This window comes from Primulina huaijiensis, chromosome 7 (assembly GCF_012295235.1).
Source record: "Primulina huaijiensis isolate GDHJ02 chromosome 7, ASM1229523v2, whole genome shotgun sequence".
In the NCBI taxonomy this organism is placed as follows: Eukaryota; Viridiplantae; Streptophyta; class Magnoliopsida; order Lamiales; family Gesneriaceae; genus Primulina; species Primulina huaijiensis.
In genome coordinates this window covers 17,309,136-17,332,168 of record NC_133312.1, presented here as the reverse complement: position 1 = coordinate 17,332,168, position 23,033 = coordinate 17,309,136, and the positions used below count along the sequence as shown (strand labels likewise).

The 23,033-nt window shown below is 33.6% G+C and overlaps 2 protein-coding genes across 3 annotated transcripts; one reads left to right on the top strand and one right to left on the bottom strand.

Annotated features, from left to right (window-relative positions):
• The first annotated feature begins 203 nt into the window (after positions 1-203).
• LOC140981247 (vesicle transport protein GOT1-like) lies at positions 204-2,698 on the top strand. 2 transcript variants are annotated; one of them, XM_073447587.1, is made up of 7 exons: positions 204-267; positions 350-436; positions 937-1,028; positions 1,120-1,200; positions 1,272-1,369; positions 1,466-1,547; positions 2,308-2,698. In XM_073447587.1, exons 2-7 carry the CDS (start codon positions 409-411, stop codon positions 2,344-2,346), a joined length of 420 nt encoding a protein of 139 aa, XP_073303688.1. In that variant the 5' UTR covers positions 204-267; positions 350-408; the 3' UTR covers positions 2,347-2,698. The 2 variants fall into 2 exon arrangements, with proteins under 2 accessions (XP_073303688.1, XP_073303689.1); XM_073447588.1 differs by having other exon boundaries at positions 206-261.
• Positions 2,699-12,586: 9,888 nt separating this feature from the next.
• On the bottom strand, positions 12,587-21,147 carry LOC140980372 (probable CoA ligase CCL12). Its single transcript, XM_073446153.1, has 14 exons — positions 20,735-21,147; positions 20,330-20,459; positions 19,985-20,244; positions 17,058-17,259; positions 16,397-16,437; positions 15,649-15,777; positions 15,452-15,519; positions 15,146-15,366; positions 14,763-14,857; positions 14,472-14,688; positions 14,151-14,276; positions 13,644-13,742; positions 13,257-13,463; positions 12,587-12,872 (listed from the first exon to the last, which is right to left on the bottom strand). Exons 1-14 carry the CDS (start codon positions 20,998-21,000, stop codon positions 12,756-12,758), a joined length of 2,178 nt encoding a protein of 725 aa, XP_073302254.1. The 5' UTR covers positions 21,001-21,147; the 3' UTR covers positions 12,587-12,755.
• Positions 21,148-23,033: the final 1,886 nt, after the last annotated feature.

The following is a 23,033-nucleotide window of genomic DNA, read 5'->3' as shown; positions in this document are numbered from 1 at the left end:
TATTCAGCACGTTTCAGACTTTTTCCCCATTTTTTAACAATAAATTTTTAGTTTTTATTTTTAAATAAATTAATCTAACAAAATCGTAATCGACGGTTCATGGATACGATTAGATTAAGGACCGAGTTTTTTTTAACTCGAACCGGTGGTTCAGTACAGTCTAATGCCTAGAGTCGAATCATTTCCTCAAATGGACAGTTATTATTTTTTCTTCCCCTTCTCCTGTAGAACAAACAAGGGAGCTTCAGATTTGTCGCGACAGTAAATGTTATGGTTTTCTTCATTTTTCATTGATTTTGAGTTTCTGTTAAAGCGGGGATTGATCTTGTTGAAACCGTTCGTATAGCAGATTATTTTTTGAGTTGAGCATTGTGGCGTGCTGTGCTCGAATCTGAATCAGCGAAGACGATGGCCTTCGAGATGAACGACCGGAAAAGTGAGTTGATTTCATCCTCGCATCTTCATTCCTTTTTATTTGTTCTTTTTAATGATTGTTTTATGTGATTGTTGTTCGTGCGTGTTGGTGCATCGTGTGCAAGCATGTGTTTATAGGCATTTTGCGGATTTTTTGGTGGTGACGAAAAGTCGTTGATTTTTGCCTGTTTCTATGCTGTGCAGCAACGAGAATTTTGGTTTATAGATCAAACTAGTTATTTGGATTAAATTTCTGCTTTAAATCTTCGATAACATTGCAGAAATAAATTGAGGGTGCCTCAGATTTAATCGTAAACCAACATTATTCATTTTTACGTAAGTAATCAAGCTATTGTGTATTTGTTTATCAACTTTGTTTATTTGCATAGATAGTGGCATTTGAGTTTCATCCTTCGTTTTGCCAAATTTTGATCTCCTGATGTTCTGGAGGTGGTTTTAATTTGAGAGTATGAAAATAACGGACTTGCTCTTGTTCTTTTTTACTCTGTTTTGATGAAACAGAAATTGGAATCGGTTTGACTTGTTTTGGAGTGTTCTTTTCATTTCTGGGGATAATTTTCTTTTTCGATAAGGGACTGCTGGCAATAGGAAACGTAAGTTTATAATTCTAATGGTTGAATAGGTGTTTCCCAATTATTCTTTTCATGTCTCATTTTCCACTAGCTGTCTTGTTTAATTCAACAGGTCCTCTTCATCTCAGGGGTGGCATTAACCATTGGACTAAAGTCGTCTGCACAATTCTTCATGAAACGTTCAAATTTTAAGGTTCACTTGGCTTATAAATGACTTGCCATTCATATGGATTTTTGTCTCATCTCGTATTACATTTTCTATAGGGAACAGTTTCATTTGGTGCTGGCTTCGTTCTTGTTATAATTGGATGGGCCGTACTAGGGATGATCCTGGAGGCATATGGTTTCGTTGTACTCTTTAGGTGCACTACTTCTCAAAATACGAGATGATCATTGTTTTAACTATTGTTAGTCTCCATCTTCCCCTTCTTGATTTGGTATTTATCATGTATTTGCAGCGGATTTTGGCCAACTTTGGCTGTTTTTCTGCAGAAGATACCTATTATAGGTTGGATTTTCCAGCAGCCTCTTGTTAGATCGGTATGCTTGTTTTCCTTGTTATTAGTATTATTTTCTTATCAAATGCAGAAATAATTATGGCTTTAATGCTAGTAACTAATAAAGGATCACATAGAAGGATTCCGACCATTTTTTATGGTTGGATGGATGGTCAATATTGCTCATGGCTCTAGCCTAGGACATTGTCTGGTGTGTGAATGTTGTGTTAAGTTTTCGTGGTCTCCTTGCATAGAGTGCTCCGCATGTTTGGCTGGAATTCTTCCATGTTACTAGGAGCTGTGATGTATTAATTGAACAATGAAGATCATATTCGAAATCTGATTTGTGGTATCAAATTCGGTAGTTATTTTTATTTTATTGATTGAACAATTGGTATTCTGCCCTTGAATATTAATATGGTTAATTTACTAATTTACGACCTTCCATTTGAAATTCCTCAAAGATGAAGCCTTGGAATAATGCTGAATTATATCAAGGAATTAAACGTCTTCCAAGTGAAACTACGTGACTAGTGGAAAAAGAACCTTATCACTTGTTTATTTAGAGATATCATGCTACCTACGGATATATTTTATGGTTATGTAGTCCATTTAAAAGAGTGAATTACTTGTGATAGAATGATTCTGCCATTAGACTTGATCCTAAATAAAGTAACAAGGGTTTAAACCATTTCTCTTTCTTTTGCCTTTTCACCTATATTGAGCGTTAGACTATGTATGAAATAGACCTGCTCATGCTCGTTTTCGTTATCCTGATATTTGGAATTGTGTGTTCTTTGCAGTTCTTTGATCGTCAACGTGGAAAAAGAGTACCTGTATAAGTGTATAGTTTGGCGGCTCCTGCACTTTCTAGTGCTGTAAAAACCTTTCATATCATCGTTTCCTTAGAAATTGGTTGACAGTATGGTATGCTCCGTCGAGGAAATGTGCATGACTTATGTACAAGTTAATATTCTTGACCTGGCTTCACTTGTTTGTCACCTGATGCCATCAATTCTTTGTATTTTTCCTTTCAACAGAACAGAGTCACATTTATATACAGGAAAGAATTTGGTATACCTTGGTGTGTAGGATAAGTTGTGTGTAGATTCTAGTATCATTGTCATTCTATGTTTGGCTCATTTTTGTTGAGGTCATATACAATCATCCGCTCGTTACGAATTACTTCCTATGTATGGCTCACTAAAGTAACTTTTTTTCACAAATCTATTCCGTGTATATTTTTATTTTCTAAATAGTACTTATCTAATAATGATGTAAATCACTAAAATTTTGTTATATTAGCCCTTAATATTTTTATTTGCTAAAATATACATTACTTAAATAAAGGTACAATATATCAACATTTAATGGCTAAAACTATATGATTTGAATCATATTAGTTTTTTTTTTTTTTTTATAAAGTGTAATTAGATTGGTATAATGTTTAAAATTGTATTTTTGAATCTGGTTTCATGTTATTTGAGTAGATAAAAATAAATAAATCTATTTAGAGGCAAGAATAAAAATCCATAAAAATAATCAATTTACTTAACAATTATTTAAGTATTGCCAGAATATGAAACATATATTTGGTGACTATGAATATCACTTATTATTATACACTAACAACAAGGCACATACGTTGCATGTGTATAACGAAATATATGAATATTGAGTGTTAAATATTTGTAAATAAAATTGTATTGTGAAAGTACTTCGTTGAGTTGTGAATATTTTTATATGTATTGCAAGAATCAGTGTATGAAAGTGCTAAGTTCTTGATCTGAGTGTTAGGTGTTTTAGAGTTGGTGTTTTCTCGTGTGCAAATATAAAGACGACAGTGGTTTGGATAAATGTGATCCTACATCCACTTGATCAAGGTAGATTAATTCACCATCACAAAGAAGAGTTTTACAGAGTAACTTACTCACAATCCCATGATTAGTGAACTAACTCTTCATTAGTTAGTTCATTATAAAATCAATGAGACAAAAAGTAGTTTCATGATAGGTCAGACAATCACAACTCTTGTGGTTTGCGACTCAGAAAATGCATTTGTTTCCTAATGGATACACTTAAAACAATTAAATATGATGCATCTTGTGACTTGATAAAGTTGATAAAAGACATGTTGTGTTAAGCATTCACACAGTATGTGTCACGCCCGAGCCCGGGCACGCGCATGCATGACTGCACAATGGGCCCCTATAGCAACTACTTCGTATTCGTCCTCGCTTTACGAAAATGATTAACCCAAGTTGCTATAGAAGTCCATTGTAAGCCCATTTTAAATCTTTAATTTTTAAGATGTGGGACAAGAGATATCACAATCACCCCTCATTTAGAATGCAACGTCCTCGTCGCGGCCTGACCCTTCGATCCACCAGCGCCGAGAATCTAGATGTGGCTCCCGTCATGTAGCACTTTGCCACGCAGGTTCAAGAGGTATCTCCCGTGCACGTAACACTTTACCCCGCATAACACTTATTTCCCGGTGTTGCTTGCTGGTAACCTGGCTCTGATACCATTCTGTTACACCCCGAGCCCGGGCCCGCGCCTACGTGACAGCACAATGAGTCCTTATAATAACTACTTCGTATTCGTCCTCGTTTTACGAAAATGATTAACCCAAGTTGTTATAGAAGTTCATTGTAAGACCATTATAAATTCATTTTAAATATTTAATTTTTAAAATGTGAGAGAAGGTATATCACAATATGCATATCATACCTTCACAGCGTCGACTAAAATTCTCGAAAGGCAGCTAGAAAAGCATTAAGGTGAAATAATTTATCAAGGAGGGCAATGTTTCTTACGCCTCACCGTATATCTGCACTCAATTTATTTGAAAGCAATGTGTTGGTAAAAATTTCATAAAAACCTAGTAATCAACAGGAATCAAAGCACAACGAACATAATTTAAATACACAATTTCATAAGAAAAAAAACAGTAGAATCTGCACACACATAAGATTGAATATCAAAGTTGCATGAAAAAGGAGTTAATAACACTGCACAATATGAGATAGCATCATATAATAATAAAATGATGCAAAACCATCAGAAAAAAATATAAATAAATTGAGAAACCTGATGTGTTACAAACTCTAGTTGAGGTTTTGAAAGTCGTCATCCAAACATCAAGCATTAATCCCACCAAAAAAAAAGAAGCTAAAATCCCGAAAGATGAAAAATGAAAAAACGAAAAGCGATTTTATCATTTGAATTGAATATTTGTCATTCAAAAAAGAATCTCCAAAGGTGAAACGTGTATTTTTTCACAGAGATTTCAAGATACGATGGAATTTTATTTGTATGCTTTTGAATGACACGAAATATATAATGCAACCGAAATACACGACTTGAAATTATATCAAGGTACATATTTGCTATTTGATACATGCGCAAGTCATATACATTAGAAGAGTGAAATTGATGTGGAAAACACCTTCAATATCTTGAAGTTTGATGGAAGAGTGTACTTGATAGTTTGTACCTAGCACTTGATGTAGAAAATTTACTGCACAAATTAAGTGAGACCAACTTTGGTGTCATAAGGTTATTAGATACATCGAGCTTTGGTTAAAAAAATTGCAAAGAAAAAAAAAGGATTGGAGGAAAAAAATTTAAAACAAAATCAATTCACTAAATGATCAAATCCAACATGAATGACACTCAAACATAACATGGCAGAGGAAAATGTAGAATCTATTTGTTAAACCATGTAAAGAGAATTAAAACATCTGAAGCAAAATGTGATAAATTTAATACAAGGTGTGAATAAAAATATAGGAAAGAAATTTTTTTAAAAAAAGATAAAAGCTTGAATAATAAAAAATACGATGCAAAAGAATAACAACAATTAAAAAGCAGTATAATCTTGAAACGTCCCTTACCTCTTACTCTAAATAAGTGATAATAAAATTTTTTTTCCATAAATACCGAACCATACCAAAACTTGAATCCATATTTAAAAAAATCGGAATTTGCGATAAAAATCCATAAATCTTCAATTATAAAAGCATACGCCAATCATACGAAATCCAGCATCTAAACTTATAAAAACGAACTATAAATCTTTCTTTAAAATAATCCTCAAAATATTAATCAAAAATTTAATTATCATAATATTGTGGAAAACGTAATGTCTTCGGGAGTATATTGTCATGCCCGATCCATTCACGCGTCCGAGCCTCCCTCAACATCAACCTCACCTGTGACCATTTAAACCTAGTGAGTCTAACGACTCAGCACGTCCAAACTATACGTAACGAGTAATACATATACATGCACATGCATTCTTAAAAGAATACTTTTAATAAAATAAGCTGTCATAAAAACTCGTAAACATATAAACTTTTTCGTAAATTATTTAAGCACATAATATCATAAAGAATTTCTCTAATCAAAATCATTTTAGTGAAGTCTGATCCTTAAAAGTGACTATCATTTATCCCTTATCATTCATCCTTTGGTCGATTGATCAATATATACACCAAGTACCAGGAGGCAGGGAATCAGCAACTCTCGTCACTAGGCCGTGGCCAAACATGAAAATCCGATATTGGGCTCCCTCTGCGGCCTTTTCTCGTTAACGAGCTCCTTCTAAAGTATATTCCATCACGATATTCCCATTAAATTTGTAAGCTAACAGTTCTTTCTTAAAACGGATCCCCCACATATCCTCCATGTCACAGTCAATTCACATCCTTCAATTTTTTTTTCTTTTCCTTTTATTATAAAATATCGTATCCATAGAAAATCATAAAATAGCATTTTTCGGGAAAATCGTTTAGCCTCAGCGTATATGGCAAAATATCATATTTTCATCATAAACATTTTAAGAACGTAAAATGACCATTTTACCCCTGGACCCCGAACTTCTCATTTTTACTTTTTCCTGTGTTTCTTGACTCGAGCTCATCCCGAACCATCATATAACCTTATTTTTTTTTTGCTTCTAATAATTTTCTTAAACGTAAACTCGCCCCCCTTCGATTTATTCAACTTAATCGCTAAACCGTAATTCCGTTTCGTAACCCGATTTAATTCAAAACTAAATAACTTTTTCCCAAACTCTAACCACGACTTACTAGACCATAATCCACCCTCAAGAACCACGGTCCAGCCCGCACAAGACCATGGTCCGGCCTCTTCCCTCAGCACTAGCCAAACCCCGCGTTTTCCCTCCTTCACACATCGCGGCCCTTTCTTCCACGAGCTACCTTCGACCAGCCCCTAGCTAGACCAACTCCAGCCCCTTAGACACCCTCCTAGGACCTACTGGACCTCTCACGCACTATCTCCCGTGCACATCCCCCATGCACCGTCTTTCCCCCTTTATTTCCCCAAAATCGTGCTGCCTAGGCCCCAACCGAGCCCTCAACGTTTCCTTATCGTTCTATCCTTGTTTACAACCACACTAGGACTCTCTAGGACCATGAATCGACCCAACATGCTGGACAGCCCGCACGCAGCCTCCCCTCGCAAGTGCCAAAACCGAACCCTTACATGCAATAAACCTTAAACGAGACATGATGCTTTCCCCTCTCGTTCCAGCCCTTTTCTACCCTACATGGGACTCCATTTAAGACTTCTAAACATCATCTTCCTCCCTCTTAATGGCAGCGAGTCCCTAGGAATCATAACGTGACTCAAAAGTGCATTAAAACTTCGAAACATTAAAATAAATCCTTCAAAACGTTAATAAAATTGATTATAATTTTTTCATTCAAAATATTATAAACATGCATGATATGGTTTGAATGATGCAAATAGAAAGGTTTAGAACGTGTCTTTGCGTTGAAACTTTCAAATACGATTATCGAAGCGGTGAAACGTCGTAATGAACAGAGGACAATTTCTAATCTTTTTTCTCGTCAAAACCCCACCGAAAACCCATCTTGAAGTGCAAGGGAATCGGTGATCATTTTTGGAAGGAAGAACGAGAAAGAAAATCGAAGAACAATGGAGAAAAAAAATTGAAATCTCCCTTGCCAAGGAAACTATGTTTCGGCCGTCTCCTTCATACGTAAGTGGTGTTGAACGATGAGCAAAAAAAGATTAAGGCATGCCTTTGCTTGTTTCACGCACAAAATTTAATTCTTGACGCGAAAAACGTTGATGGAGAGACAGGGAATCCTTGCTGTGTTTTCTTCCCTCAAAACCCACGTGAAAGTGGCTTCAAAAACGTGGGCGTGTGTTGTGGTGAGAAAACCCTAGGATTCTAGTTTTTTAAACATGTGATTTGAAGAGTTTTGTGGTTTACAAAATATATATTTTGATATAAATAATTGGGTAGAAATATAGGCCCAATAACCTTAGTATTATAATGTAGGAAAATATCTTATTTAGGAAAGTTTTTGAAAATATTAACCGAACCTCCAAAAAGTCCTTGTTTTCGTCAAAAATCGATTACCTGTTTAAAAATACGACTCGGATGTAAAAACATCTCAAAAGACATCATTTTATAAATTTTCATATTTAATATGACATATATTAAATAGTTAAAAATAATCATTTAATAAAAATAGTTTTCCTTACAGTTCTCGGTCTCCGTTCCTCAATCGTGCCTCGAATAACCCTTGAAAACATAGTTTTACGCATTCTAATAGAAACCCTTAATTTTAACATGTAAACATGCTTACCACATTTAATTAATGAAATTAAAATAATTTAATTAGGTATTTTCTATTTTTTCTAGATTTGCATGCAGTTGGATTACGTTATCGCATTTTGGACCTTACATTTTTATGTCTAATGATGAGCTTATATAGTTAGGTATATCTTCACGTTGGCCAATTTGTCGAAACACGTGCACAAATGGATTGTGTTCATCAAGAATGCTTTGTATCTTAATCAAGAGTTCTCGCCTTAGTTCTGGATTTTCTTGAAGTTTGATGTTTATATCATGATCTGTATTTACAATTCACATCTGCATGTATCATGGCCTATAGTTTTCATTGACAGAAGACTTCCAATTGAGTGATATATTGACCCATGGACACGAAATGTGTAAATTCCATCTGTACCGGTTGCTGAAGACTGATCTATGTTGACTCCCATCGATGTAAAAGAGAAAACATAGTTGTATGCCCTTGTGAATTGCCGAAATGTTTGTCTTCTTCATTGTTCATAGAGTAAAGCTCTTGCAGTTTGATTGGAGATTGAATAGGATCCAACTTCGCATTTCCATTTCGACAACACAATTGTGATGTTTCACCATTAAACAGTAGAACTTGACAGTGTACACAAAGTGATGGGTCAGATAACTACCACTGATAATTTATTTGAAATTCACTGAAATTTCTTGCTAGGTTATGATATCGGCTTGGAGGTGGAGGTGGACGTGGATCTCATTATATGTTAGTAGTGACATGGATTTCATTGGAATTAATTATTGTGATTATGCCTAGATTAAATTTGAAAAGAATAAATTTCAAATGCATATGGAAGAATTTACCAATGAATAATATAGTGGAAAATAATTATTCAATCCTATTTCCAAACCTTATTTTCGATTATAGTATATTTGCAAAATCTTTTATAATATATCTTGTAAATTGCAAATATCCCAAAATATATGTTTCTATCATATATCCTAAATTTTAGGAGCAGGGATTGTTCTTCAACAATAAAGTTAAAAGTTGGTTTTTAGAAGATAATAAATATGAACAATTTACATGCATATTTTATATTTTATACTATACGTAGAGACATCATGTGTTGAAATAAAATTTTTATTCTTTCAATTTTTTAATAATTAATATAAATAAATAATGTTTTTGCATAAAATTTAGAAAAGATAAAGAAAATATTCGATAACATGGTTGATGTAATTTTATGAAATTTATGGAATAGTAAATGGAGAATTTGAGAGAGGAAATGAAATGTTAGCAACTATATACAAATCCAAACCTGTAATATCCATGTAAAAATATAATGAAACAGTAGTAATAAACTATATATGTGCAGTCATTGAGTTTCCACGTTCGAATTTTAATTAATTTGTATTTTTTTATTTCACGTGTAAAAAAGTAATGAGTATGTCTCTTGTGAGACGGTCTCACGAATCTTCATATTTGAGACGGGTCAACCCTACCGATATTCACAATAAAAAGTAATACTATTAGCATAAAAATATTATTTTTTCATAGATGACTCAAATAAGAGATCTGTCTCACAAAATACGACCTGTGAGACAGTCTCACATAAGTTTTTGCCAAAAGTAATTATGTCGGAAATCGTAATAACAAAAGTGGATGACAAATTTGTTAAAATAATAATTGATGAAAAGACAAGTAGGATTATAACATCTCATATGATATATGCAAATGTAAAAAATTAACTATCAATAATCATATTTCCTTAATTTATTAATTTGTAAACATTTATTGTAAGAATTATTTATTTTTCATGTAAAGCCATTGATAATGGAGAAAAATGTGAAGCTTATATATTACATCAACTATATATTTGGATTAACAGAATACCCTGATGAAAAAAATATGTTGGTGGTCGACATTTGCTAGTACTTTTACGCTCAAAATTTGATGTGAAAGTTTGATAAGATATTGACTTTGTGCGACATGTTTGGCGCACCTAGTTGTATCAACAACTTGAGAATGAGAACTATTTAGGAGGTAGCGTATTATACATCCAATTGATTAAATTTATTATATTTAGAAATTATTGTTTAACATTAACATGTGGATACAATTCAAAATATTGTAGAATGTACTTACTATATATTTTGACCGATGTTATGAGTTGATTCATCAATCTTTTTAGTTGCTGCAACTAAATCTATATTCACAAGAGCAGACACATCGGGAATTGTTGAGCTTTCATTATTTTGTCTCCTTCTCCGATAAGTTACACGACGGCGAGCCAATTTCGTGTTTCTTGTTTTCTCATTCATTGATTGTCGTCTATTACGCTGGGCCAATCTCCAATTTATTCGTTGAGCCGTTGAACAATATTTGTATATTGTAAGTGTTTTGTGGATCCATATAAATAAAATTTGAACTATGTATCAAACAATGTTGGCTTGAAGTAGAATTGGAGGAAGTTAAATCCATTATTCTTCTTGTCTGATAATTTGATCGACGTCGAGCAGGATAAGATTGTCGTGGTTCTTGGGTTAGAATGTATCATTTGACGTTCGGTCAGTGCTAGCATTTGACGTCTTTCAATGTGGTTATAGCTGGAGTTTTTCAAAATTTAAGCATCTGCAAGAGAAATATATTAATACTCCATCAAAGCTAACATAAATTATGGTCAAACATATCTTGACATTGAATACATAAATCAATTAGCTGAACTATAGTGTTTGGTCACTCTTTCACTTACTCTTAGTTTTACAATAAAATCATTAGAACTCAGATATTATAAATAAAAATTTTTAAATTGTTAATTTCACAATGTAGTCATATGACAAAGTATGACCTAAGAAAAATGATCTTTTGAGACAGCTAAATGATCATTATGAAGTTAAATAAGTTTAAATTTTCTTGCAATTAAAAAATTCCAAGTACGTTTGTACAAAACCACAATACTCGATTATCTCGCAACATGAAGCGACATAAAAACATAGCATCCAATTCAAAACCAACATTTTCTCTTAAAACTAAAGGTTGACATTAATATGTGAAAACTGAAAACCTCAACATAATTACTGTCAGATTTTCAAACACATATATCTCTGTGTATAAAACTCGTTCAACAATACATACACGAAATACTTTCAGAAAGTTTAGGAAATAAATTGACAGACCCAAAAACTGTAATCCAATGAGGATGAAAGAATAGAGCAGTAAAGCATGTCAGAACTAAAATGGAAAAAACCAACAAGTATAATCCAATGGTGATGAAAAAATGGACTATTACAATATATCAGTTAAATCTTGTACATAATACCCTCTATTCTTAAAAAAAAAAATTTACTTAAGCAATAATTTGGTGTTTGAAAACCAAAATAATTGAATTTCCCGAAAGATGGAGGTAAATAGTTTCACTCCATCAAAATATGCACACATCAAATTCTGAAATCTTTTTTTTTATTGAAAAATATTGAAAACACAATTAATTAAAAATTAATTTGGATACGTTACTCCGTTGAAAAATATATTGGAAACCCAATCAAGTAACAATTAATTTGGATAGGTTACTCCTTCCCACTTAAGCTAAACAAAGCAAAACAAAAATGTTAACATCGTGAGAACATGGTGCTGTGAAGAAGAGAGGAACGTGGTGATAAATAAAAAGGAGATGCTGGGGCATTTTTTTGGCTAAATAAAACAGTCCAAGACACCAATCAGTTTTTAATGGTCTCTAAGTTTAATAAATAACTAGCGCACAATATGTACAATATTTTTTTATAATTCATTTTGTTTATATTTAAATAAAGATAAAGATGTAATTATAAGAAATATTGAAAGACTACAATGCAATTTTGATATATGAATTAAAAAAATAAATAAATAAATCCAAGTAAAAATTGAACTTACAACTAGATAATTAAGAAACAAAGACTCTAACCACTGAGCTACATGTAATTTATAAAAAAATTTAACACTTTATTAATATATATAATTATTAAAACAGACCATGATACAAAAAAAAGGTATTTTTTTAACTTCGGTCAACTCGTTTTTTAAGAAAATGACTTCTTCAAGTATATATTTCAAATACACTTGAGGATGTCATTTTTTTTTAAAAAAAAGAGTTGACAGAGGTTATTTAACCAATTTATCCTAAAAAAAATTTAGTTACTCTAAGTGTCCCAAACTTAATAATATAACTTTTATGAAACATATTATTTAATAATTATAACAACACTATTTTTTGGCCAATTATTTTATTATGTAAAAATTTGATATATTTGAGGATGATTTGCAAGAAGTCCACCAAAACCACGTTATCCCATTAGTGAGGTCGATTTTTTTTTAAAAAAAAAAAATACAAAAAATTGTACATGTCTTTAATGTAAGACTCGTAGGGAATGTCACTCATACTTGATCAATAGTGTGTGTATTATATATCTATTATAATACAACTGTACTAATAACACTACAGATAAAAAAATTTGATTCAAAATCAATATATTTAGTAGTTGATAAATACCTTATTGAAAAAGAAAAATCATGCCAGAATATTTGAACATGGATGATAATATTTTGAAACTATCTACAGACTTACATGTATCAAAAAAAAAAAAAAATAGAATAACGTGACAAAATAAGAGGACCTAAATTTTACTCTGCATTTGATGCAGCTTCAGCTTCAATTGATCCCTCAGCACTCTCCGAAGTAACTTGTTTGATGCAGTTCGAGGAAACTCTGCCACAATCTTCACAAAGCTCACCTACTCGAAAAAAAACACGGATTCTATCAGTTAGAATCTTACCATTTTATACTCGCGAAGACTCGAAAAACTGTCGGAGTGCTGATTGACTGAATGGATTTGTTTAGAACCTAAGAAAAAGTAGAAGGAACAACCGAATAGATAGATTCAAGAATTCAGAGAAGTGGTGAAAATGGTATTCGCTAAAAAGAGGAGGCATCCAGATAAAGTTTGTAGTGATGCCATGGTTCAAGTGGCATTCTGACTTTGCCTCCAGATTAGTTTAATGAGCAGTCGGACAAACAAGAATCTAATTAATTGCTGCCCATGTATCTATTACACGAATGAACATAACCTACAGAGCATCAAGGGGAAAAAGAAGTAAGGAAAATCTTGAACGCAAACCTTGAACAATGGGTTAAGATTGGTCTGTATGGCTCTTGAGAGTTTCATCTTAAGCACATCTGGTCCAATACTGAAGCCCGTTTTCAGTACCACAAATACACAAAGTTGCTCAGGACCACCATTCTCTGGTGCAAAGCTTATTGCAGCGGTTTCCAGGATGCTTTCATCAGCCTGGTTGCACACACGCTCGATTTCAACTGAACTCGTCTGCAGATAATGAATCAGTTTATGCTATTTATGCTCGCTCGTTTAGCAATGCTCAGCAAAAACATGAGAAAAACAAAATGATGGAATAAGCTAAGAAGAATGAGGTTGTTTAAGCCAGATCAAAACTTAATTGATCAAGAACCCATACATCGCGAAGGTGAAATTTGAGGAATTAGATACCTTGATGCCCCCAAGGTTCATGGTGTCATCAGCTCTTCCCTGCACCATCAGATATCCACCAACAGTTCTTTTTATTACATCACCATGTCTCCTAAGTTGCTGGATATTATTAAGGGTGCACACATACATAAGAGAATTCCGTCAGTCATTAGTTTTAGCAATTCAATTGGCTTAGTGGAGAAGGCTACCCTGCTTTTCAATATCCTAAATGAAAACAGCTCACAGCAAATCGAATGGTAGACTGTCTAAACTATCGTACTTTCTGATGTTTGAACTCAACATCATTGAAAGAGCATATAGAATCATTTCAGCTACTGAGCTGAAGAAAGCCAAATAGATACGCGTTCAAGTTATAACATCAGTACACAGAAAAAAACACAAAAGGATAGTTGAAATAGCATAATATAGCTTAATCCCAAATTTATTTAAAGATAATTAAAAATCTGCATCTGAGTTGCATGCGACCAGTTTTTATAAAAATTTAAGCGAAAAACAAGGCTAGCTTACCATTCCTTTGTACTTTGGCATACCCTTGAAGTAAACTTCCTCATGATCAGCATTCACCAATCTATCCGTTGCTCCCATATAAATAGGAAACAAACCTACTTCACCAATGCATGGATGATCATGTGGCTGTCAACAAAAAAATAATGAGAAAACTCTTTAGGGGCTTTGGCCAAGATGTTCTGAGGAGAATGTGTTAAATTTTGATTAAAAATCCATGAAAAATTGAGTAAGGAAACCATTATAATATAGGCCTTAAAACAAGACATGAAGCAAGTTATAATTCATTATAAGGTGTATGGTAGCCAAAGAATAAATTCTTACATAAGGGAGACCACTTTCACTAAGAATAACAAATCCTGTGCCCATTGAGGCAGAGCTAAATGCCCCAAAGGCTTGTGGTTGCAAAAGGTTTCCAATAATGTAACTAGATGAGAGCTCTGTGCCTCCACAACATTCAATGATTGGATTATAAAAAGCCTTCGATGAGAGCCAGAGGTCATCATCAACGCTGGAGACTTCTCCAGTAGAACAAAATAACCTGGCAAATGTGGTAGTATCACAATAAGTCAAAGTAAAAATTATATGATATTGAAGGTTTAAATTGAAAATTACTTGATCTTTGTCCAGTCCAGGTCTTCCATACAATTTGTGCTCTTCCAGGTCTTCACTATGCTAGGAACGGTTCCTAAAATAGTGACACCTGCATCCTGGAAGTGCATGAAGTGCAAATCAAAGTATGGTGAGGATTTTCATCGACTCTGTGAGTTACAGTGACGTCAAAATATCACCATATATTTAGAGTTCAATAATTTTAACAAAATGAAATTATTATAAAAACTTCAAGAACCATTCTCGTTAACAGTCTTCAATCCCTTTGCTTTAAGAATTTTCATTTGATTTATCGATAGCCTTCAATGTTGGCAAATACCAACATACCAGCAGAAACTAAATATGAATGCAAATTTCTCGCTCGTATAACACGATAGAAGTACTACCTGGATGAACTTCCCAAACCCATAACCCATAGGAGATCCATGATAAAGTGCCAGAGTTGCACCAGCTAGGAAACATGAATAGAGTAAAATGGGTCCCATAACCCAACCTAAATTAGTGGGCCAACAAAAGACATCTCCAGCTTGAACATCACAATGTGCCCATGAATCAGCAGCACATCGAATAGAAGAAAGCTGAGTCCATGGTATCGCTTTTGGATCTCCTGTTGGAAGGTGAAAATGGAATCAATATATTTTGAAAACTTAAGAGAGTAACATACTGCAACTAGCTTGCAAAGAGTTGCCTACCAGTGGTACCAGATGAAAACAGTATATTGGTGACAGAGTCTATGGGCAGGTAAACTGGTTGATAGGACCTGCCAAAAGAAGTGATATTTTAACCCTCTACATAAATTTTTTAAAAAAAGTCTGCAACTTAAAACTTCAACTGTTGCATACAATGCATTTTTATTCACATCACTCCCAACCAAATTTATTTATATTACCTAGGTAGATTAAAATCACTTGAAAGGAAAGCTATCCAAGAGGAATCTTGATCTCTTAATTGAACAGCTACATCTTTTCCAGTTGCAGGAATCACCACAACTCTATCTGGAAAGGCTTCTACTACTCGACTGCACAGATAGGTAAGGTTATTCAGTTGATGACATTAGTGGACACAAAGGCATCTCAAAGAGTATATCGCAAATTAAAGTTTACATAAAAATCAGTATGAGCCATGTCTGTCAGAGTGTTTTCAAACAGAAAGTATACAAAATAGAGCGCTTTCACCACTCTCTCCCAAGTGAGATGAGGTTCAGCCTAAACAGCCCAATCGTCACTCTGAACAGCAACTTATTCTACGTTTAATGTCTTAAAAAATCGTTCTCGCCAATCATATGTTTTGCAGATTTCGGTGTACTTTCACAACAGTTTTCAAGGAATTCCATGTTTTACCTTAAATGATTTTCACAAATAATATTATGTTTCTAAGCAAGAATTAGTTCTCTACCACGTCAAACATCAATTCTTTGAAGTTATTGGATCGCTTGTCAGGAAAAAATAGAAAGCATCACTCAAAAAAGACAGTATGAAAAAATATACTAGCCTAATTGTCCCCTTGATCTCAAAGTGACCGTTGCTAGAAAGGAGCTCTAGTAGAAAATCGGGAAACCATAAACATGGATATTAGCTGCTTATCCATGAAAAACACAGCTATGAAATATTTTAAAATATGGGATAGCATGCGTTTACCTGTATAAAGGAAATCTCCGTCCGCCTCGTATTATAAAATCCTAAATATGAAATTAGAATACGATCAAAAATAAGAAAAGTAAGTGCTACGCAAAGCTCTAAAGAGCTAGTAGATATTTACGCTGAACCGGAAAGGGCGGAAGAGCATAAAGACACCAGTCATGGCAAAGGATAAAGATAGGTTTGACCTTTTGAGTAATACATTTCATGGGATAGATCCACTTGTCACACAGATAATATTTTAATTAATATTGTGGCAATTATCAACAAATCTTCTGTCCAACACACCACCCCAATGGCATGTTTTGTTTTGCACCTAATACATAGTATTCACGACAACAATTGGACTGATCCATTATGGCTGTTCCTCTTTTTCACCCCCAAAAACCCAGTCTCCAGGTTGATGACTTCCACCATCTTCCTTCAATCTCAATTTACTCTTTGTATACAATTGTTCACACTACATGTATTGTAAAATAATAATGCTCTAAGTCATTTACTGTCCTAAAAGACGACGTAATATTATAAATCAAGTGTTTTTATCTGTGCACCACTGCAAGTGAAAAAAGATTGTAGGAAAAACTGATCAAGTATTTCATATTGGAATCCTTCCCATTCATCAACCTTAGCAAATAAAAAATTTGCTGATATTAGTAGCCACCTGAGTGAAAATCACATTCGCCTTGGATACACGCAGACGAGTCGCAATTTCTTTGGGTGCAAAGCTGTCAGCAATTGATACAACAACAAACCCAGCAAGTACAATTGCCAAGTATATAATAACAGCAGTAGCAGTCATTGGCATGTCAATGGCTATAGCATCACCCTTGCTGAATGTTGCATCCAGTGCATTTGCTACCAACCTAGCCAAGGTAAATTTGTCGTATGAGAGTGAAGAAAGTACGAGAATAGTCACACGATTCAGAAGACTTCAATAAAAAAAAGTAAACTCGCATCTGTTCAGATGGTATTCTGTTAGATCAGATGCCCAGCTAGCCAACTTGTGACTTGAGCTTTATTGACTTCGATGTAAAAACAATCTTTATTTCAATAATATTTTAAGTTTTATCGAATTATTGCATTTACTTTATATGTATACTCATGCAAGCTGCATAGATAAAATTTTTGAATATATAATAGGTATCATGAATCTGTTTCTCAACGTAAGACCATGAAACTCATTAAGAAAGTGTACCATATATTCTAAAAAAGTTCTTAGTCGAATCAGTCATCTAAAACAAGGATAAAAGTCGCTTCAGCTTCAGACTAGCATTTGTGATGTAAACGCCATGTTTCATTGATAAGGACATGAAGATATCCATTCATACAGATTGGTGATCATTTGATGATTCACTGAACGAGTGGAATAGTCTGCGGTTATGGTTGTACACCATTAGTCCTTTGATCCGGGACAAAATAGAGGCTCTACATACTAGCATGCACTTTAATCCGTTTACCGACTCCATTGAGGGTCATCAGGTAACGAGGCTGGGTGTAGTTTCAAAATACGTAGTAGCAATTGCATTGTAATCGAGGATTCACCGTTTGCCTATGGGTGAAGATATCCTGATGAGTTAATAGTGCAAGAAATGTCTGGCTAGAGTAAGACATGTGCATTTTGGAAAGGTGTTTCCTCAGTTGCACATATCATGTCAATATTAGTACTCAAAGAAACATCACATCGTTATCGAATTCATATGCAACTCTCGATATACCAATGATTGCTAATTCGATCGGTATATACGAGTTGAAAGGACCATACTGTACACTAACCGTGACTTGAGGTTCTTGCAGGCATTATCAGTGATACCTAAGGGATCATGGGGCGATGTTACTATATGCTCTTATACTGATCCGATGGGTGTAATCAGAAATGAGTTCTAACATTCTTAATGAAGGTGTTGATGAAAAGAATGTGGCTAATTAGGGTAAGCCCATTTAAAAATAAATGTTATTCTGAATCACATGAAGATATGAACCTACGACTAGTTGTATCACTGAACCATTTAGGGTCACACAAGTATTGGATTCTATGTTCCCGTTGAGAAAGTTAAAGTTCAAAGAGTTGAATTTGGCCACTGTAGTTTGATGGAGATCAAACAGAATGCTTATGAAGGAGTTTATAAGTTAATTCATAAGATGGAAGAAATAGAAATTATCTTAACTACTAATTAAGGAAGGAAACTGGAACTGCCTGGTTTAGCGAAGGAGTTCACAAAACTGGCAGCTCCCAAACATGGACAGTGAAAATTTTGCTTTTCGAAACTTTCAATTTTCATTATATAAAAAAGATTTGTATCCTTGATACATTAATGCTGTGCTGTCAGATCGTCGATCGGGGTTATAACGAGTTCACATTATTTATTTAGTCAATTTGGGATTTACTAATTAAATAATAGTACTAGTAGCACTGACTACTAATACGTATAAAATTCTCATTAAATATTCTAGAGGAGTCTAGAATTAAGTTAATTAAAAAAAAATAAATAATAGTTATTTAATTTAATTAATATGTTTATGCATATATTATGTGTATGTGTGCAGATGTATTAGTATATGTACACATATTTTATATGAAGATATAAAGATGTGTATATAAGATAAATATATCATGCATTATCAAAAGTTGATTAATACATGATATAATAATAATATGAGAATTTTAATTAATGAAAATTAAGAGTCCTAATGACACTAGGATTAGGAATCCTAGTCACATAGGACTCCTAATCTTAGTCACATAGGACTTGTATATTTTAAATAAATATGTTATTAAAGGTTGATAACACATGAGAATTTACACACAACAAAAATACACAACACAAAATCCTTCTCTCTTCCCTCTCAAGTTTCGGCCAACACAAATTTTAGGAAGAAAAATTTCGGCCGAGACTTGTTCTTTGCACCGCGTCCCGTTGCTGTCGCACTGAGTCTGGATTTCTAAAATTCTTTTGTCATAGTCTCAACAAATAAATTGCTTGTGATTTCTAGTGCAATCCAAACAAGAAACATAGTCTCTGATCGTGGAACTAATTTGACGATCAAATGCAGGAGATCCATTTGAAGGGATATACAAGAAGGGCTATCTCTTCTTAAAATCAGGAATAATTTGGTGTCTAGTACGTGAAGGTAATAATCCTAAACACTCTATGGTTGTTTAATTACATACGACGTCCAAGGAAAATTTCGACCGTCGAAACTAAAAATTTTAAACTTCCACTGCACCTTGGGTACGAGAAATCGGTAGTCCAACATATTCCACATCCCCATAATACATTTCAATTGAAGACGAGTCAAAATTGTCTGGCAGATTACAAACACTGCTGCTTAACATCAAAAGGTAGTGTTGCATCAAATATTAAATACTCGTATAAATATCAGCTGAACATAGCAACTGCAATACCTGTCAGAGACTCAGGGTAAAGTTACATTTTAGGTAGCAATACCCTGAATCCTGAAATGCTTAGTATCTCTACTTATGCCAGTAATAAAACCTATCTCAATTTCATGTAACTAAAGTTTGAAGTGATAAGCATTATTATAAAGCAAGCAATTAGTGAGGATTAATCTAGATAGTTCAAATCATACATTACTTGCTCTCGCAGCTCCTTCAGCGTCATATGCTCAACATTAAGATCATCGTAGCCTTCAGTTCTCCACACAATGGCAAAGCTATCATCTTGCTCTTTCCAAAGATTTCTAGGTTGCAGACAACAATTAGCAATATTTAATACTGAACCTGGGAGCCATGTTCCACCATGCTTCGATTTATTTGAGGTATCCAGGATACGCTTTGGTGGCACAATAAATTCAATTGATAGCTCTTTAAGTATTGTCGACCAATAAATCTGAATAACACACCAAAAGATAGGCCTAAATAAATAGACAAACATATTTTCCAAAAGAAAGATCGGTTAGTCAGGAAGGCCTTGCCTCGGGATGCTGCACAGAGAACTGCTGAAATTGTCTGAAACTCGTAACTGGATCCTTATATAACGCCCCTAAGAGCCTTGAACCATGAGTTTCCATAAGACGCCCCAAATTTGTTCGTCTAGACTGGTGTCTGACACTCGAAAAACATTATGATCAACTGATTGAATTAAAAACGTAAAATCCCACAATTTACAGTAGCAACACTTGTAACCACCAGACAAGATCATATAATGTAACAGAAACACAATACTATACCACAGAAAATACTACATGATCATTTGCAATATCAGCTACACATAAATTTCAGACCTTTTTTCTTGAACTAACAACCGAAACCCCAAATTTCACACGTCTTCGTGAAATTTCACTATATGTATCGGGTATGCAGAAGGAAGGAAGACTTACGGAGAAGGGAACCAATACAGAGGAGGGCCGTGGATGGACTCGTCATAATCATAATACACAGAATAGTAGATAAGCTGATGCAGGGCATGTGGGTGCCACGGTTTCAACAGCTTTCGAGCTGTTATCGAACGCCACACCTCCTTCGGGTTCAATCCGCCATTGATGACAGCATCTCTCAGCTCCAGCTCAAATTCTTTGGCTTCCCTGATTTTCAGCCCGGCTCCCACCAAATCTTCCACCCCAACTCCACTTATGCTCTTACCCATTCTTCAACCCACACCGATCAAAATCACACACGCTCTGTCACTCTGTTGTCCATTTATGTGGAAGAAAGGTAGGTAAGTCGAGGCACGAGTATAATTGCTTCAACCTCCATAGCTGTTGGTCCTATAAGAGTTGAGCATTATATCAAACTCTATCTAAACTGGAAGTTGAGTGATTAAAGAAAGGTGTATTCCTTATAGTTTATTTGTCTAAATTTAAAACAAAATAACATGTTTGGTATGGTTCGAATATTTTTCATAAATATCATTTTAAGTTTTATTTTTCTTTTTAGATTAAATATCAATTTGAGTTCACTTCAATAATGTACAAATCTATACTATATTATTAAGTTTCAGGCACTTAAAAGAACTAACTTTTGGTGTCATGATCTGATTTAATAATTATATATATTAATAAAGTGTTAAAATTTTAATACAAGTCACATGAAACGCAGTTGATAGAGTCTTTGTTTCTTAATTAACAAGTTGCACGTTCAATACTTGTTTATGTTTTTTTTCTTTTCTTTTTTCTATTTATTTTTTTAATTTATATATCGAAATAGCAGTGTAGTCACTCACTATTTCTTATAATTACATTTTGATTTTCATTTAAATATAAAAAACATGAATTATTAAAAATATTGTACATGCACGGAACGCGTGCGTAAGTGTACTAGTATTAAAATTAAGAATGTGTAAGAATTTCGTTTTGGAATTTAGTTTGGCAAATAGCATTTCATAGCAGGTATAAATAAAAAAAATCATCACAAAATTCCCTGTATAAAATTAATGGGCTTTTGCCTCAAATCGGCCCTAAATTTATGACAAACTAGTCATTTGTCAAACTAAAATAAGAATTATAAATGAGTTTTCATACCCATGTCTGTCAAAAAATTAAGCACATTGAATCCTTGTATTTTTAAAAACTCAGGTGTATATACCTTGTTTGGAAGAGGTTTTACACGTGGTTTTAAGAAATCTAATGTTTTCGATACAGTTGATTTTACACAAGGGTTTTTAGTTTATTTATTTATTTTTTTCACATTATATTTATACTATATATGTAAAATGAATTATAGTATATATTTATGTTGGAATATGTCGGGTAGAACAATCGAAACGTTATGTTTGAGTTGTTATATAGTTTAAAATTTTACATTACCACTAACTATAACTTTTGGTAAAACCATAAGCGTTTGGTCCTACAATTGGTGTCAGATGCAGGGTCACATGTTCGATTTTCATTGATTGCAAGAAGTGCAATTATTGGGAGAGAGATTTTTGTATGCAATAATTGTCTATATTAGGCAGAGCAATCGAAACATGATGTTTGAAATGATGTACAATTTAAAATATTATAGTTGCACTGTTACCATCAATTATAATTTTTGGTAAAACGACAAGCTCTCGATCCTACAGAACATTTGCAAGTTTGGTTTTTGTGAGTTTGGATCCTTGAATTTTCAATTTGCAGTTTTAATTAGTTATCTTTGCTTTTTTATTTTTGTAATTTGTCTTTTTTCCGTAGTAGCGTTGACTTGACACTAATGTGATGACGACGTATTATTAGGATCGGAGATTGATTTAGAAGAGGTGAACAAATAATCTCAATAAATTCTGAAAATATTTCGGTTGGTTAGCAAAACTGAAATGAAATTCTTGTCAGTTGAGTATCAATAAGCCAACAGTCTTTGTAAGGTCCAAAATACGATGACGTAATCCAACTGCATGTAAATCTAAGGAAAAATAGAAAACGACTAATTAAATGGTTTTAGTAGCATTAATTAATTATGATATGCATGATTACACGTTTAAAATGTACATTTCTACATGAATGCATAAAACCGTGTTTTTAAAAGTTATTCGAGAAATATGAACTTTTCGAGAACTCGACTAATATTTTCACAAACTTTCGTAAACAAAATATTTTAAATAATGACTAATGGACTTAATGTGCCTATTATACTTAGATAATGTACCCAACTTACACCATGAGTTTTAATTAAAATAAAAAGCTAACAAACCCTCCCCAATAC